The sequence below is a fragment of the Periplaneta americana genome, chromosome 15, assembly GCF_040183065.1.
Source record: "Periplaneta americana isolate PAMFEO1 chromosome 15, P.americana_PAMFEO1_priV1, whole genome shotgun sequence".
Classification (NCBI taxonomy): Eukaryota; Metazoa; Arthropoda; class Insecta; order Blattodea; family Blattidae; genus Periplaneta; species Periplaneta americana.
Window position 1 is genome coordinate 114,982,632 of NC_091131.1, and position 17,351 is coordinate 114,999,982.

Here is a 17,351-nt window from a genome sequence, read left to right on the forward strand (position 1 = left end):
ATTTTGACATGAAAGAGGTCTTATGTTTAATAGTCCCTTCTACTCAGTTTGGCTTCTAGTCTTAAAAGGGCTTAAGTGCGGCTATTTTTGGAAATAATCAAGAAAATTGTTAAGTGAGCAACATTATCCATTTTAGAAGAAATATAAACAAATTATATCCAGGAAAAACTTCTTAATTAAAAAACTCTATAATTGACACCAATTTCAATCTTTCTACTGCTTTCCTGAAAAGTATAAAATTTTTACTTAAGACCTTTTTCCTCCCGGCCACATTTTTATATATAGTGTCATGTAGCCTACTTATTTTATTAACGTACGTTTACCTTGAAAATATCGGACTGCTCTTTTCTTTCTTGATCAGACAGACTGACTGTGAAGTTTGCGCTATCAGCTAACATCTTGTCCCCGTGCATAGATGATCCAGCAATTGGATTGCCGTCCATTATAATATTTTCTTTTGTATACTGTATTTTAAGACGAACATCGACACTCAACCACACCACACAAAGTGCAGAAGGAGACAGGAAGTGAAGATGAGAATTTGCCTGCATACCTTACAGTGCTTTACACTAACACGGCGCTGAACATGAGCCTAGATCATATATACCCCAGATAGGTCGGCCTTATAGGCTTTGACGTTAACAACTTTTGTCAGGTTTACTAAGCTGCCATCTAATTCTTACATAAGGAGTCACGTCATAATTCCCATTTGAATTGCATTAGCGACTGTACTGCCATCTCGTGTTCGTTTACAGCGGACGGGTGGCGATCCTGGCGGTTGTTCTCTTCAAAGTGCAAACTATTTTAACATAGCGTTGACCTATCTGTTACATATATGATCTAGGACATGAGCAAGCATAAACAAGCGCCGTGCAGTGGGTGTAGGTTCTGTGTGCATAACTGTCCTAACGTGCACTGCTTGGTACGGCACATCAAGCGTTGATAGTTTTCATTTTTTTTCTCAGATTAGGCGCGTCTAGGAGAAAACCTCAAGAGGTAAAAGATACGTTATTTTACCCATTCTTTTATTATACAAAATCTGAAATAGGCTAGCTAGGACGAAGGAATATGCGGCTGTGAGAAAAAAATGGCAGCCGAACGGAGGCCTATAGGAGAGAAAGCTGAAACACGGGTATTTTTATTTTCAATGTACTTTCACCTCAAAATTCTCTGTTCGGTCTGTGACATCGGTCTGACAATGGCTCCTTGTCAGTGCTTTAGGGCATTACAAGCAGCCTGTGGGAGAGAAGTCGTACCATACTGAATTATTGCAAATTGGATGAAAGCGAGTCATTCGCTTTCAATCTAGAGTTGACATCCGAAGAGCGTTAGATTGATCAGTGAGAGAGATATCCAGAAATGCTGCTGCAGATGGAATCCGCAGTCTTCCAAGTATATGACAAGGTATTGTTGACATGGTAGGAGACTATATTTATTTATTTATTTATTTATTTATTTATTTAACCTGGTAGAGATAAGGCCATCAGGCCTTCTCTTCCCCTCTACCAGGGGATTACAACTACAATATTAAGAATACAATTACAATTATAATTACAATTAATATTAAATTTACAAATACAATAAAAATTAAAGTACTAAAAGATTAACTGATTAATAAAGGCTAGACAGTATATTGTAAAAGTTAAGAAGAGAGAAGCATTTCTTTTATTGATTAAGTAAAAATTAAACCTGCTCTGCGCAGTAAAAAAATACTTAATAAGCTTGCTTTTGAACGCTACTAAATTCCGACAGTCTTTGATGTCACTGGATAGGGTATTCCACAAGCGCGAGAGCGAGATTGTGTATGATGATGAATACGATGATGTCTTATGTGTTGGTATAGCTAGTATGCGGCTATTTGAAGTATCTAATGTCAAAAGTAACTTAAATATATTTAGTTGCCATTACTTTTGGAATGTATAGTATATTTAAATGTTACAAATGTAAAGTAGTTACTATTATGATTTACCCTAAATAGCCTAGTCTAATATACAGTTTGCAGATGTCGAGGTAATATTTGCATGTTCGAAAGATAACTTGCAAATATAAATAGACTACGCAACTTTAGCTGCAAGAAATAGTCATTTGAATATTTACAGACAAAATCATTTTTGATTATTTGATTAAGTGTAGATCACTTTAAGGACAAAAATAGTTATGGAAAGAAGTATAGGTCTAATAAAGGAAATTTTCAACTTCTGTTTATCTGAATTGTAATGCTTCACATTACATATTAATAATGCTGACTTTCTTTCTGTTTCTGCTTAATCTTCGCTATTCAACCGACTTACTATTGAGGGTAGGAGAGGGTGAATTGATTGGATCGCACATTATACGTCTCACAAATGCGGACCGTTCTGATCATCAGATCGGCAAGACCCAGCGTCACCATAGAGACAGTACAGGGCAATCAGAAGACAACGACAAACACCCAGTCACATGGACGTAAGATAAATTTCTTCCATTGCCGACGCCGGGAATCGAACCACGAATCGTTTGGTTGGGGACCGCACGCGCTATCCACATAGGCACAACGACAATAATGCCAACAATAAAATTAATAAATACAGAAATTAATAGACGACATTAAACGATCGTTGCTACTTAAAGTATGCATGAGTATAAGTAAGGTAGGCTAGTCTATTCTGCGGCTGATCTGTGACTACTAAATGTGAAGAGCTATTTGAAACCGATGCAAGGGAATTTATATTACTTGAATAAAAGAGAAGAAGAGATGCGAAATGAGTTAAATACCGAAATTACAAAAATGTTATATATTTATCACTTTTAAGGAACCCGGAGGTTCACTACCGCCCTCACATAAGCCCGCCATCGGTCCCTATCCTGTGCAAGATTAATCCAGTCTCTATCATCGTATCCCACCTCCCTCAAATCGATTTTAATATTATCCTCCCATCTACGTCTCGGCCTCCCCAAAGGTATTTTTCTCTCCGGCCTCCCAATTAACACTATATGCATTTCTGGATTCTCCCATACGTGCTACATGCCCTGCCCATCTCAAACTCTGGATTTAATTTTGCTAATTATGTCAGGTGAAGAATACAATGTGTGCAGTTCTGCGTTGTGTAACTTTCTCCATTCTCTCGCAAATTCATCCCTCTTAGCCCTAAATATTTTCCTAACAACCTTATTCGCAAACACCCTTAATGTCTGTTCCTCTCTCAAAGTGAGAGTCCAAGTTTCATAACCATACAGAACAACCGGTAATTTAACTGTTTTATAAATTAAAACTTTAATATTTTTTGCCAGCAGACTAGATGACAAAAGCTTCTCAACCGAATAATAACAGACATTTCCCATATTTTTCTGCGTTTAATTTCCTCCCGAGTATCATTTATTATATTTGTTACTGTGTTCTGTACAACTATAAAATTAATTTGAAATAGCATTAACGTCCAATGGTAATGGGTCTTCATTAAATTTTATATTAAAATATATACAGCTATGGACCTAGAAAAAGTGAAATGTTGGCAAATCGATGAAATGTTATAGAAGCAAATTCTAAACGAATCTGAACTCAGTAAGGTCTGAAAAGGCCAGCGGGCCCAAGCCGTGGTGTTTATTATTGTTATCTTTTTAAAAATAGAACCCGAAAGAGGACTATAATAAAATTATACAATACCGTGACTCTCCCACTTCCTTTATATGGCAGCGAAAACTGGATCATCAGAGCAACAGTTGTACCAAAAATATAACTCGCAAAGTTGAAACATTCTATATGGGAGAATAACATCAAGACCTTATTCTGTGATAAACTGTAAAAGAAACTCAGAAATAACAGAAGATTTAAAACGGTGCTTTTTTAGGTGGAATGACCTATTAAAGAATGAAGAAAGTTGCATAACGCAGAACTGCATGCATTTTATTCTTCACCTGATATAATTAGGAACATTAAATCCAGATGTTTAAGATGGGCAGGGCATGTAGCATGTATGGGCGAATCCAGAAATGCATATAGGGTGTTAATGGGAGGCCGGAGGGAATAAGACCTTAGGGGAGCCCGAGACGTAGATGGGAGGATAATATTAAAATGGATTTGAGAGAGGTGGGATATGATGATAGAGACTGGATTAATCTTGTTCAAGATAGGATAATATGAGGGCGGCTATGAACCTCCGGGTTCCTTAAAAGCCATAAGTAAGTAAGAATGGCCTATTATAAAACAAAATTAATACAACATACGAGCCAAATGATATGAAACAGACTACCCAAATCACTTCAAAATTACCGACTAGAAGGAAGAAGAAATATCAGAGAGTCAGTGAAGAGACTGCTGAATTTCCAGCTTTCGATCTGAACACTTTAAAATAGCCTAGCTTTCTATCTGATACTTAAAGCCCAGTGTTTGGTCACATTGAACACAAATTAGATATGCAATGAATATATGCTCAAGGCTGCGGAAAGGAGTGCTAGGTACTTCCGTTTCTCTCGCGTTGGCACAGTAAATAAAATTGTATACAACTGTAAACAATTCTTTCAGCTAATGTTTAACATAAAAAATAAATCTATATAGGCCTATAGTTGGTCTATAAAATAGAGTATTATTGTAACAAAAAAGCTCCAAAAAATTATATGGCAAAATCAAAATAAAAAATTAAATTTAAAACAAACACGAAATTCTATAGAATTGCAATAGACCTGTATGTTTTGTTTTTTTTAATGTAATTTACATTTAACGATCGTGTTATAAAGTGTTTCTCCCCTTTATTAGACAACGTTTGTATGTAGAAAACTCCATAACCTCAAAAAGTAACTGGTACAAACTGAAAACGTGGTATATTAGAGAAGTCTGCTATTAGATGGAAATTTTCCGCGATAACATGACCTAGGAATCTTCCAGTTACACATGTTGTTTCATAAGGCGAAACCCACATTTTCTTTTCTGGTATAACGCCTCTTATGAAAGCTAAAACAGTTCTATAGCAGAGCGCAAAATAATGTTTACGCAATGTTATTGCACAAGGAAGCTTTCTTTTAGTGTACGTTTCTATAAATATCTTTAAAGGACGGTTTTATATTTTTTCAAACGAAATATTAGCTAAGAACATCATGTTACACAAGTCTTTATAGAACAGTGACGGTGTAGCAGAAAATAAATTTGAAGAGAAAAAAATATCTGTTTTGAGTATTTCTCAAATACTACATTTTGTGTGGGTTTTTCAGTACTTATGTATGTAATAGGTTTATCGTTTTTCTGCTCTGATTTCAGAATGGCATAACTGGTAGTTACCACATTCGAACTGTTCTATCAGTACCGTCATTTCCCATCACTATGGTCCATGATACAACCATTCAAACAAAGAACATTGTAGAAGGAACATAGACCGTTCGTAGATAGCTGCAGTGACTTGACTTCAACCTACAGTACAGCAAAAATATAGATAAACGAGGTTCGGTACTACGTTATGGAGTACAAAATTTGTATGGTTGTATCGTGGACCATAGCTGTATCCCAGGACCATAGTTATAGGAAATGACGGTAAGTTAACTTCCAAACTAAGCGATTTTCCTTTCCTGTCTTTCTGTATAGTCACTACCATATTTACTGATGTGCAATCCTGAACTGATTGTGAGTAAGGTGGGGTGATTGGAGAATGTTTATGAAGTAACAGTACGATTCATTTTGTCATAGAGGTCAACACCTTCAGTTTGTCTAAGAATCGATTAGCGTTAGCAACTCGTCTATCAAGATACTCTCATACTTCTCTATATTAATCAGAAACTGAATGTACTAACTCTGCAGCCTGGTGTTCAGCTATACTCTGTACACAGTTAATCTGATTCCAGTGGGTCGGTGACCGAAAGCTGGGCTCTTAATGCTGCTACTGCAACCACTTTTTATGTTGTTAGGCAACGAGCAACAGTAGTACGGACTTGGTCAACATGACGTTGCCATTACAGAGTCCTCTTGCGACGGATTTCGAATGCCAGTTCAAATTTGTTATGTAGTTTCTTTGAAATCGAGCGTGAATGGATCGTCCCGACGGATATGAAGGGAGGGAGGTCAATTGTAATGGATTTGTGATCTTGTATTTTACAATTAGTAATTGTAGTTTTATTTTTAAACAATCTTTCCTCAGTGTCTCATTCTCATTTGCAATAAGAAAAATTGAATAATTTCTAATTTACTTGTAAGTCTCATATCAGTAACAGCTTAAGAAAATAAAGTCTACTGCATAGAAACTTGAGTTCTAAGCTTTGAAAAAAAAAAAGTGACAGAATTTGAAGCAATCCCTATGATTGCGTATAAGGTCTATACTGGAATTGGGATAAATAAATACAATTTGTTGTAAGGTTTATAAGTGTATAATGAACGAAATGAAATAAGATATGAATAATAATTAATCAGTCGTCCAACAATAATAATAATAATAATAATAATAATAATAATAATAATAATAATAATAATAACAATAATGAGAGTGCATTGAAATAGAATTCATTATTAAGAGGACGACTAAAGAAAATAATGTAGAACTGGTTTTAAGCCACAGACAGCTTGTGTTTCCCAAACAGAGCCATGGTACCTACTTTGGTCCAAGGTTATATAATAAAATAATTGAATAATAGGTACCCAAATTTGGAAAATTTTAATATCAGAAATTTAAAAAATAGTGTTAGGAATTTAATTTGTATATATATATATATATATATATATATATATATATATATATATATATATATATATATTTGTATGAGGTAAATCGTTAAATTTGAAATTGTATTTTTTAAAGTTAATTTATTCCCATAATTTTTTTCCTTGGCCCACTTTGTGTCAATTATCTTTATCTGTGTTAAGTATGAATAATAAATTTGTTTATTATCAACAAAAACCGCCCTAAATAAGGGTTCACAGACCGGCCTACTAATCCATTCACAATTAACAATTATTAAAAACAAATTATGTATGTGACAATTTGAAAGAAAAAAACATTAAGATAAATAATGAGAAAACATAGGAAATCATTTACAATAAAAGTTTCTTGAGTACAAATGATTACTAATTATAGCTAAGGATGATTTTAACACATGAGATCCTATGGAATCAATCGTTGCATCAGAAATTTTAAATTGTTTAAGTTGATTTAAAGTTTCTCGAGGGATAGTGTCACGGGCTCCGAACATGAGCCCAAAAACTGTCCAATGTGTGATGTGGTATTGTGCTCCGAGATGCTGATAACAAGGCTCATATATGACTTGTTTTTCACGACACACCTCTTGTGGCTGTTGCTCGTGCATCTCGAAACGGATTGTGGAATCAAAAATGACACCCTTATCCTTCTGCCGATCAATTATGATGATATCAGCACGTCTAGTAGAGCCATACTCCTTCAGGGAAGAATTAAGACTATTTTTGTACATGTTATTTTACTAACAATAAACTTAACTGGTATACTACATAATAAGCAAATGGAAGTATCCCGTAGGTATGATTGTTATTTATCCATCTGTATGAGAGTACTGCCAAGCTTGAATTAACTTCCTATAGTTACGCATGTATTGTGCACGCATCTGTTTCGCATACATGTCAAAGCACAACTGAGCAACGTTATAAACAATATATTGCAACCCCTCCAACCATTACAAAAAACCCTTCCATGTAGGTTATGTAGGGATACAGTATATGCGGACTCCCCTTGTGTAATGAATGGACTTGTTCACATTGTTTATCTGATATGACGTAAGCATTTCCATGGTAACGTCTTTGTAATTTGCGTTCAACAAAATCCTTTCATTTCTTCTATTAATGCAAATAGAATGTAGACGTTACACGTCAAAAAGTATAATTCATGGAAAAGAAATGGAGCACTTACAAAGTTTCGAAGGATGTAGATATGTCGCACCACTAAAAGATATGAAGAGATTTTGAACATTGTCCCATCTTAAGGGGATGCGCTACTGAATTTTCTAATTTCTACTTTTTAAGAGATAATGTATTGAAATTTTAACAGCATATTATGATCATGATTATGAATTAATCAGGAAAATTTCAATGACCTAAGTCAAGGAATAACTCTTTTAAAAATAAAATTTGAAAATAACGTTTGTTTTTGGAAACCGTTTTTTGCAATCTAAAACAAGAGTTTTCTATGTTTTTTATAGTGCATATTATAGCTGAAACACAGGTTGTGGTAATGGAGCATTGGAATTTAGCATATGAAGAGTAAAATAAAAAAAAAAACATGACATTTCTTCAAAAACTGCCATTTTTCAGTAGCGCATTCCCTTAAAAGGAATAGGTAAAAAACAAAACTCTCTGGAAGGAATATGTACTATATAGAGTGGGTTAAAAGTCGATTTCCCCAAACATTTCCTTACATTTAATTACATTTGACTACACATTCCTTTACAGATTTTGTTCAAAATGGAAGCCCTGTTTCTCGATACACAATTCACAACGTTTAGACACTGATTTACCGATGGCAGAGCATAAATCACGATTTTCATCGATTTTCACGAATAACTGCTCTATCATCTGTCGCAACTGATGGAGATCCTGCGATTTCTGACCAAAAACGTAACTTTTTCAGGATACCCTACAGCGAAAAATCACATGGTGTCACGTCGCATGATCTGGGTGGCCAATCCATATTGAATTCTTAATTTAAGAAGTCCCTCACTCGTACACCCAAATGAGGTGGTGCTCCATCCTGTTGTCATATCAACTGCATATCGGCAAAACGAAGGTTGTTTTCAAGACATGGAACATGGTTGCCAACCCACCACTTATTACACCAGCTATTCGTTTGTTCAAGTTGTGACATCTGTATGTGTATACAAGTATGAAACCTAAGAAAGCATATTGGGGAAAGCGACTTTTGACCCACCTTTTAATGAATGAGGGAGGAATCTCGAAATATCCTTCTACAGAAGGAGAACACTGGAATGTCCATTTAAAGAGAGATAGACTCTTGTTGAGAACGATATGGTCATAAAATCTAATCTATGTCGGAGAAAGAACTTCTTCGTTTATATAGTGTTATTTTATATTCATATCCAACTTTTCAAATGTCTACAAAACAGAATTTAATTTGTGGTCCCATATGGAAGATATAAGCGGTCGCAACGTAAGTGAACCACGTGTAAGAAGCAAAAGAAATTATTAAAATGTCATATTTACGAACATTTCTAAAAAATCAGAATACACTCTCTCATTTAAGTACTCAATTAATGAATAAAAATATTCCACACTGTTACAGACTCTAATGGAGTGAGGAAAGACTTATTCTCTGTCGACCAGATCCGCGGGCAATTTTTATATGTCCAAAGCCAATCAGAAACACTTCATTAGGCATTCACCGTGCACCGACCTTAGGCTAATACTCAGTGGGGAGGCGTGAAAAATCCTCTGTATTGAATAAGCCATACTGATTGCCGTTGCTTCTTCTATAGGGCTTCCCTTGTCCCCCAGGCAGTTTGATTCGTGAGGGTGCAAATTGCTGATTTCGCACCGTCATAAGGGGAGAACTATACCCTACACGCCAATTCCGCTGTGTAAATCCCACACATACGAGTATAAACATGTTTGGATCTGAATACAGTCTATAATTCCATTCCGCGAAGATAAAAAAAATCTTCTAACCGTTGCAATGCGTTGGTCCTACGGTTGTCGCATAAGCTACCTTCATTCAACGACTTCCAAATTCCGAAGAAATTAACTTATTGATCATCACCACCACCATATTCTTCTTTTTCTTCGAACACTAAAGTCATACATACATACATACATACATACATACATACATACATACATACATACATACATACATACATACACACACATACATACATACATAATTTTGTCTTTAGTTTTAAGGGTAAGAGAATATTACAGATAAACAATGAACTATTCAGGTGTATCATTCCTTAAATTAGCTAGTATTCTGAAACTGAAAATGTGTTGTGAATTCCATAGTTGCTTCGTAGAGATTTTTTTTTTTTCCGATTTTGAACTACAAAAGTACATTTTTTACGCATTTATCACAACAATTGTTACAAATCACGCCACTCTTTTGAATTCTCTAAGACTGTACATTACGATGAAAAATTAAACTGTAAAGACTCAAGTTCCTAAAGTCGTATGATTTGTAACAGTTGTTATGATAAGTACGTAAGAATGATGTAATTTTTAGTTATAAATTGAAAAAAAAAATCTGTACCAAGCAATTACTAACACATTTTTAGCTTCAGAAGACTAGCCAATTAAAAAATGATACTTCTAAATAGTTCATTCTCTATTTGTAATATTTTTTTACCCTTAAAACTAAATAAAAAGGTTATTTTATTAACAACTTCAAATGAGTGTACAAACTCTGAAAATATTGAAATTAGGACACGTTTATATGACATCTTTTACTTAGAATGTCTTCGGAAATAAGCTCAATAAGTGGCGGTAACTTCTCGTGAATCACCCTGTATTTTAAAGGGCGGTACACATGCTTTCTTTCTGGAAGGAATTAAAATAAGAGATTCTGTGTCGTAGATCTGCGGTACATGATAGCATCATTCTCGATTGAGAGAGTTCCGCACAGATTTTCTGCCCTTTTTGTTCTTCGCCTCATTAATTTCCCGACTTTACGCACAGATGTCGCCATTGAGACTGCAATTACGCAGACTCAGAGGTTTCTGGCGCACGAAGGAGATGACAACCAGAAGATGGAAATGGCACAATAAGCCAATAAGCTGCATTGTATCGCGGCCTGAACAGCGGACTAGTACTTAAATAATCAAACTTGCTTTGAGACTGTTGTTGTTTGCAATAAATTACAGATTGACTTTCCAAAGTTTGAAGACAGGGCTCCTGCACATAAAGGCGATTCCCTACTCGTTCGCCAAACGGTGCAACAACTTGTCTGCGCTCTAGATTACGACGTATACACATGAAGTTGATTGCTACAGACTTTATTGGGAATGACAACCGTCGCAGTTGCTGGTGTTGTGCTTAAGGAAGCAAATAAATCTATACGACGCAGAAACTGTTTTGAGGAAGTAGGGGGCATTGAAATGTGAACAATGGAGTTACAAGTCATTAGTAATGTGGCTGCCATCTGGAAGAAAACCCGAGTCGTAAACTTAACACAATAGCCTTAGCTGTTTTTGTAGTCACAGGTGTAGGTAACCATATATGAGAACAACACTGAAGATTTAAATATCAGACAATGAAAGCAATACATTATATGAAATGTGAGCATTGAGACCTGCCAAATTGTAAACAATATTTTTTAAGAAAAGAAGGATAATTAAAATAGTACTCTTTTGTATTGGAAATTACCTGCTTAAAGTAATGTAGGTAAATCAGGGATGTACACTTCACAACTAACTGAGGATACATACTGTACAGGGTTCGATCCCGGGCCAGGTCGATGGCATTTAAGTGTGCTTAAAAGCGAGAGGCTCATGTCAGTAGATTTACTGGCATGTAAAGAACTCCTGCGGCACAAAATTCCGGCACATCCGGCGACGCTGATATAACCTCTGCAGTTGCGAGCGTCGTTAAATAAGACATAACATTTTAACATACTGTACATACGTAAAGATGGTAAATTTCAGCAACTTAAAAAAAAAAGAAAACTTTTGCCATTTAAGATTCAATTCAATTGTCTCACTTTGTAGCGTTTTTAATGTTAGAATTTAGCATATTGTAATGTTTTAGAATGGAACATTTTTTATGGAAAACTTGGTGGTAAAATTTCAATGTTATCAATGTTTTATCAGGTGCATTTTCTATATTTTTCAGTTAAAATTCTCAAAATAGTAAATCAGTAAAGGAATATAATAATTATACAATAATTAAAGAGAAATTGTGAACATTGTAATACATGCCAAAAGATACGGTGTGATTATATTCCGACCCATCTTGTTACTCTATCTCAATGGTTCTCAACCTTTTGAGGATTGTGAGCACCGCTCATATGTAATATTAAATGAGTGAGCACCATTAAATAGAATAAATTTAGTAGACCTATATGAATAAATAAATAAATAAATTTTTGAAACACTCATCAGGATAATGATATCCTTGAAATTAAATGTTACTCAGAATTTCAGTGATGTGCAAGGAGAAGTCGCTTGTAGCTATACTCAAACAGTCCTGCAGATGTGAATTAGTTAATCGTGATCGTGCTTTGTTCTTGAGGTATTCCTTATGTTTCAAAATATCCTTAGTTCACTTGTTCAATTTAAGTTCCAGCTAGATGATTAGCTTGTAGTCTACCTGTACGTACGTACAGTTGTAAGCTGAAGAGTTCTGTACAAGAAATAGAGCGTTGCGCCTTCAACTTGCAATCAACAAGAATATATTGTGACATTATTTGGAATGCGACGAAAATTTGAAAATAAATTTTTAAGTTTCAGGATAGAATCAAGACAATTTTGGAATATATAAAAATATGTTACTGTCTAAATATGCCTAAAGCACAGTAGCTATTATAACACTAGTTTTATGAGTAAATGATATATTGAATTGAATAAAATTAATTCAAATAATTGCTATAAAGTAATGATAGTAATATACATCATTTAAATAAAATCTTTACGTAGTTTAAATTCAGGTAACTGAAATAAATAAATAAATAAATAAATGAGTAAATAGAGTGAAACCTCTCCTTACGGAGATACGGACACTCCTCATATACGGACAGATTTTTATGTTCCAACTGAAATAATATAGAAATAATGATAAATTTAACTCTCATTTACGGACACTCTCAGACACGGACACGGACAGCTGTTTCACAGTCCTAAAGCTTGCTTTACCTCCTGACTGCGGACAGAACTTGGATTTCAAAATCTAACGTGCTTAAAAAATGGAAAATTTAGTACAGAAGTCCCTTAACATGAAAGAAGACAATAAGGGTCTCGTGGGCTACCACTAGCCCAGCCGGCTACTCCTTGTTAGCTGGAAGCCGGTGGATAAACAAAGTCATAAAATTTAACCTGTTCGATGGGTCTAAGGTTTCTGCGATCGTGAAATTGTATTCAACACATGATTGGGTTAGTAGGATTATTCTCTTCACTTCAATCAATTATTCTGTTTCGAGAGACATAGCACCTGAACGTAAAGGTTAAGTTGAAAAATGTAAATTATAGTACTGCATAACTGTAGACCTAGAATAAAATTGCAGGGCACAGTACTGTATTTTCCTTTTTCGGTCTTATCTACTGTAATTCAAAGTTGCAAAGAATGTACTGTAGTATACTCTATTTAGAATTAAACTACAGTAATACATTTCATTTAACGCGTGAAGGGATACATAATGCATACTTATAAATTTACTGTTACATTGGGGAGCCTCCCTCCCAATAAAGAACACCTCCCAGATGCGGACAGATTGTTACGTCCCTTCGATGTCCGTAAATGAGAGGTTTCACTGTGCGTGAGCGAGTGAGTGAGTGAGTGAGTGAGTGAGTGAGTGAGTGAGTGAGTGAGTGAGTATTCAGCTATTAGCCTACAATATTCGTAACAGTAAAAAATTTATGAACTTCACTTCTGTGGGTCCACATCAGGATATACTATTGCATCCAGAATTTTTGTTTCTTCCGATATCTTGGACACATCTGTAAATAAGTTGGGCACATTTTAGTGGAGCTGTGAGTATCCAATTTAGGGAGGCTGGAAATGAAAATTCTGGACTTGTTATGTGGCCATTGAATATTGGGTAAAGAATGAGGGAATTAGGAAAGCATGTTTAAAAATAAATAAAATAAGCAAATAAATAAAAACTAAAACGTATTGGAATGAATATGAGAAGAAACCCTAAAAAATTACGTCATGTAGGCTATTAAGAAAATGTAGGCTAATCTAAGTAGAACAAGGAAATATTAGCAAGATTTCTGAAATTGAAATACCGCGTAATCTCTAACAGAAGAACAATAAAAGCAATTAATTAATTGACGTGAGTGAGAACCCCGCTTTGCTTCCCTCTTGGAAAAAGTATTTTCTTTTTACTGCAATGAAAAAAATAATCTGCGAATTGCACTATCAATGGTAGTCAATTTCTTGGATGGACGGCAATGTCACAGATGGTCTGATGGCATGCGAGTATAATAATCAACTCAACGAATGAGCGATTAACTATTTTGTTTTCTGTGCAGGAAAAGAACTCGTTCCTCAACTACAACGTGTCCTGCATCCTGACGCTGCCTCCATACCAGCGACAAGGATATGGACGACTCCTTATCGACTTCAGTAAGTACCTTATTTATTTACTGTGTAACCTATGTCAGCATTTTCCAACTCTCTTAATGAATTATACTTATAAGAACACAGTTTTATGTGCTGTAATAATAATAATAATAATAATAATAATAATAATAATAATAATAATAATAATAATAATAATAATCTGTGGCGTCACAGCCCTTGAAGGGGTGGCTGCTGGCCTCACGTTCACATGCCGAAGCAGAGGTGGACGAACATCCAACCAGAATGGAGGTATCGTCTGGTTAGCACGATGATCCCCCCAGCCGTTATAGCTGGCTTTCGTAACCGAATTTCGCTACCTATCGTAACTTCCCAAGTGCATCACGATGCTGGGTGGGCACCGGTCCCTACGCTGACCAAAATTTCATGAGAATAAGAACCCGGCACATTCACAATCACACTCACATTCATACAATTCTTTATCATAATACTGTACTTCGTGTATACGTCGCATAATGAAAGGAAAAAAATACAGACATTTCAAGTTTTCATTTAACTACGATTTCAAAAGGAGAGACTGCAACATCAATGAAGGAGATTTGGATCAGTTACATTCTGATTCATAGTTGTAGCCTCTTCTGGAATTTGTGATAGTTGATACACACACATACACACACACACACACACACACACACACACACAAAAGAATCCTGTTAGAATGTTCAGAGGTAGGATGTCGAACCTGAGGTCTGTACCACTCAAATGCCAGCACGCTGCAACAAGAGTTGGAAACTGCTGATCAGGTTATTTGTTGTAATATATTGACCTTAAGGATTGAAGACTCTGAAATGTAATGACGCTAATTTATAATTTATATATTCATTGGAATTCTTATAATCGTTACTCGTATTTTGTAATTCCTGAAACTTTTTATTGGATTATTAATTCTACAATTAATTTATTCACTATCAGATTTATGTATTATGTATTAACAATCTACATGGAAGAGAAATGCGTATTTTCTCTACAAAATGATAATTGGACCACTTTTTAATATACGGTCCAAATATATAGACTCGAAAAATCAGTACAAGTATCAAATCTAATAGCATTCGTTAGGAAAGTCTAATAAAAGTTAGAATTATATCGTTTGAATTCAATTGAATCGAGGGAAATGGGAGGAGAATCTTTATAAGGTATGCGAAAACGCGTCCTTGCAAGGGAGTTCGGGACTGAGAGAAAATGAATATGTGAGCTCCAAATCTCTTGGCCACTTATCTCACTCCGGGTTTCGCTGCTCCACTGAAGGAGCTCTAGAGAAGTTTGAAGGGGAAAAAGCCGAAGATGGACTAATCTATTAGCTGCCATATACGGGGAGAAAGGAAAGCGTTAGAGGAGCTGACTGCAGAATCGGAAGAAGAAACGCCGGAAGGTGTAAGTCTGCACATTGAACAGTACTTTGTCCTTTCGCAGTGCAGGTGAGTCGAGTAAACTCGCTCGTGTAACAAGTGTGATATTCAAAGTCTTAAGCCAAGACCGGCGGAAGAAACGCCGGGAGTTGTAAGTGTGCACATTGAACGATGCACTGTCCTTTCACAGTGCGAGTAGAGTCGAGTGACCTCACTCATGTAGCAGGGTAATGTACGAAAGCTGAGCCAGGGCAAAAATTTATATTTGTAGAAACTTTGTGAACTTCATAAGGGGAGGGGATGCAGGTTCGTGGCCCATTTCTTTTAGGGCTCATCCCGACATTTGTCTTAGCGCCTTAGGAAAACCAGAATGCCTGTAAACACCTACCGTATTAATAAATTGGAATTGAAAAACATAAACTACAATGAAGGAAAATAATAAATTAAATCACTACTTTCCAGTAATATAAGAAGTTCATTACTACAATTTCCACCACTCGTCCGCCATTCAACCCACGATACTTTGCAGACTATTGACTTAACGTGTCCACCATCATATTTTCTATTTTTTCTCTTCATTTTCAGTTAAATGTCTCTGAAGTCTCGAGAGACGTTCTGAAGAAATGTCTGCAGTTTCCAGAGAGATATGTAAAAAAAAAAGTAAAGAAATGATGGGGCCTGTTGGTCTGTAAATTTTGCCTGAAATCATCACGTTCAAGGAATAAAACTTATCTGGAACCCTCACATTCAAGAACAAGATACTGTTACATGCCGTAAGTCTCGGCGAATTTCCGCTTTACTTCCCTTCCGAAGAACGCTATGCTAAAGACTTTCATTGCCCTTAAAACTCAGTGCTCAATGAGAAGTCAAACAAAATGAAAATTACACAATACATACTAAAGCTAACACAATATAGTTAAGAATATTCAGAATTACAGATATTAAGGATTACGTTGACATAAAAAATTTTACATTAACGGTTTTATTAATAAACCGTGTATAATTTTTGTACGAGACTTGTGGAGAGTTAGGACAGAAAACGTTACTAATATACCATGGATAAGTGATGGATGTATAAGCAGTATGTAACTGAACAAGAAAATTGATTTGCTGTAGTTATACACACGAAACCCCCTGTTCAAACGTTGTATACAGAGAAAAAGGCCGCCTTTCTAACAACTACTGTATTCGTGTCGATTGCCATTTTATGATGATGGTTGCCTTGTAACCACAGAACAGCAAATCAAAGAGCACAGAATAATTAGAATATTGCTCTAGGTGTAATCTTTGATCGAAATGTAGCGTGGTAATCGATCGGGCCCAGTTGGACTACCGATTCTTAGCGCGGCACACTATCGGACGCAATAAAGAATCTCAGCTATTTTGTTACCTTTCGTAATAAAATAATGACGAAACTATGTCGTAGTTCTGTAAGAATTGTATTGTTACACATGACACAGTCATTATTAGTCGGAAATTTACTTACGACTTATAAACGAACTATTCATTGTATAAGGCAGTTAAACGTCTGTGTAAAAGTTATTAGTAGGGGAAGACCGTAAGTAGATAAAATTACAACAGAGTTAGGCCTATACAGATATGTAGACATAAAATTGTTTAGTCACACGTTAAATAGTGTTAAAAGTTTTTAAAAAGGTTATATACCTTGGATAGACGGCCCGTTTCGAGCGATGTTGCGTCTTCATTAGTGTCTCCTGAACTATCATCGCGTCTATCCAAGGTATATAACCTTTTTAAAAAATTTTAACATTTTTTAA

The 17,351-nt window shown here is 35.4% G+C and overlaps 1 protein-coding gene across 1 annotated transcript in view; it reads left to right on the forward strand.

Annotated features, from left to right (window-relative positions):
* chm (lysine acetyltransferase chameau) overlaps positions 1 to 17,351 on the forward strand; it is an 853,038-nt gene that overhangs the window by 516,438 nt on the left and 319,249 nt on the right. Inside the window, exon 8 of the mRNA XM_069848009.1 lies at positions 14,116 to 14,209. Within this exon, the coding sequence (XP_069704110.1) occupies positions 14,116 to 14,209 (94 nt within the window). The remainder of the gene's footprint in view (positions 1 to 14,115; positions 14,210 to 17,351) is intronic.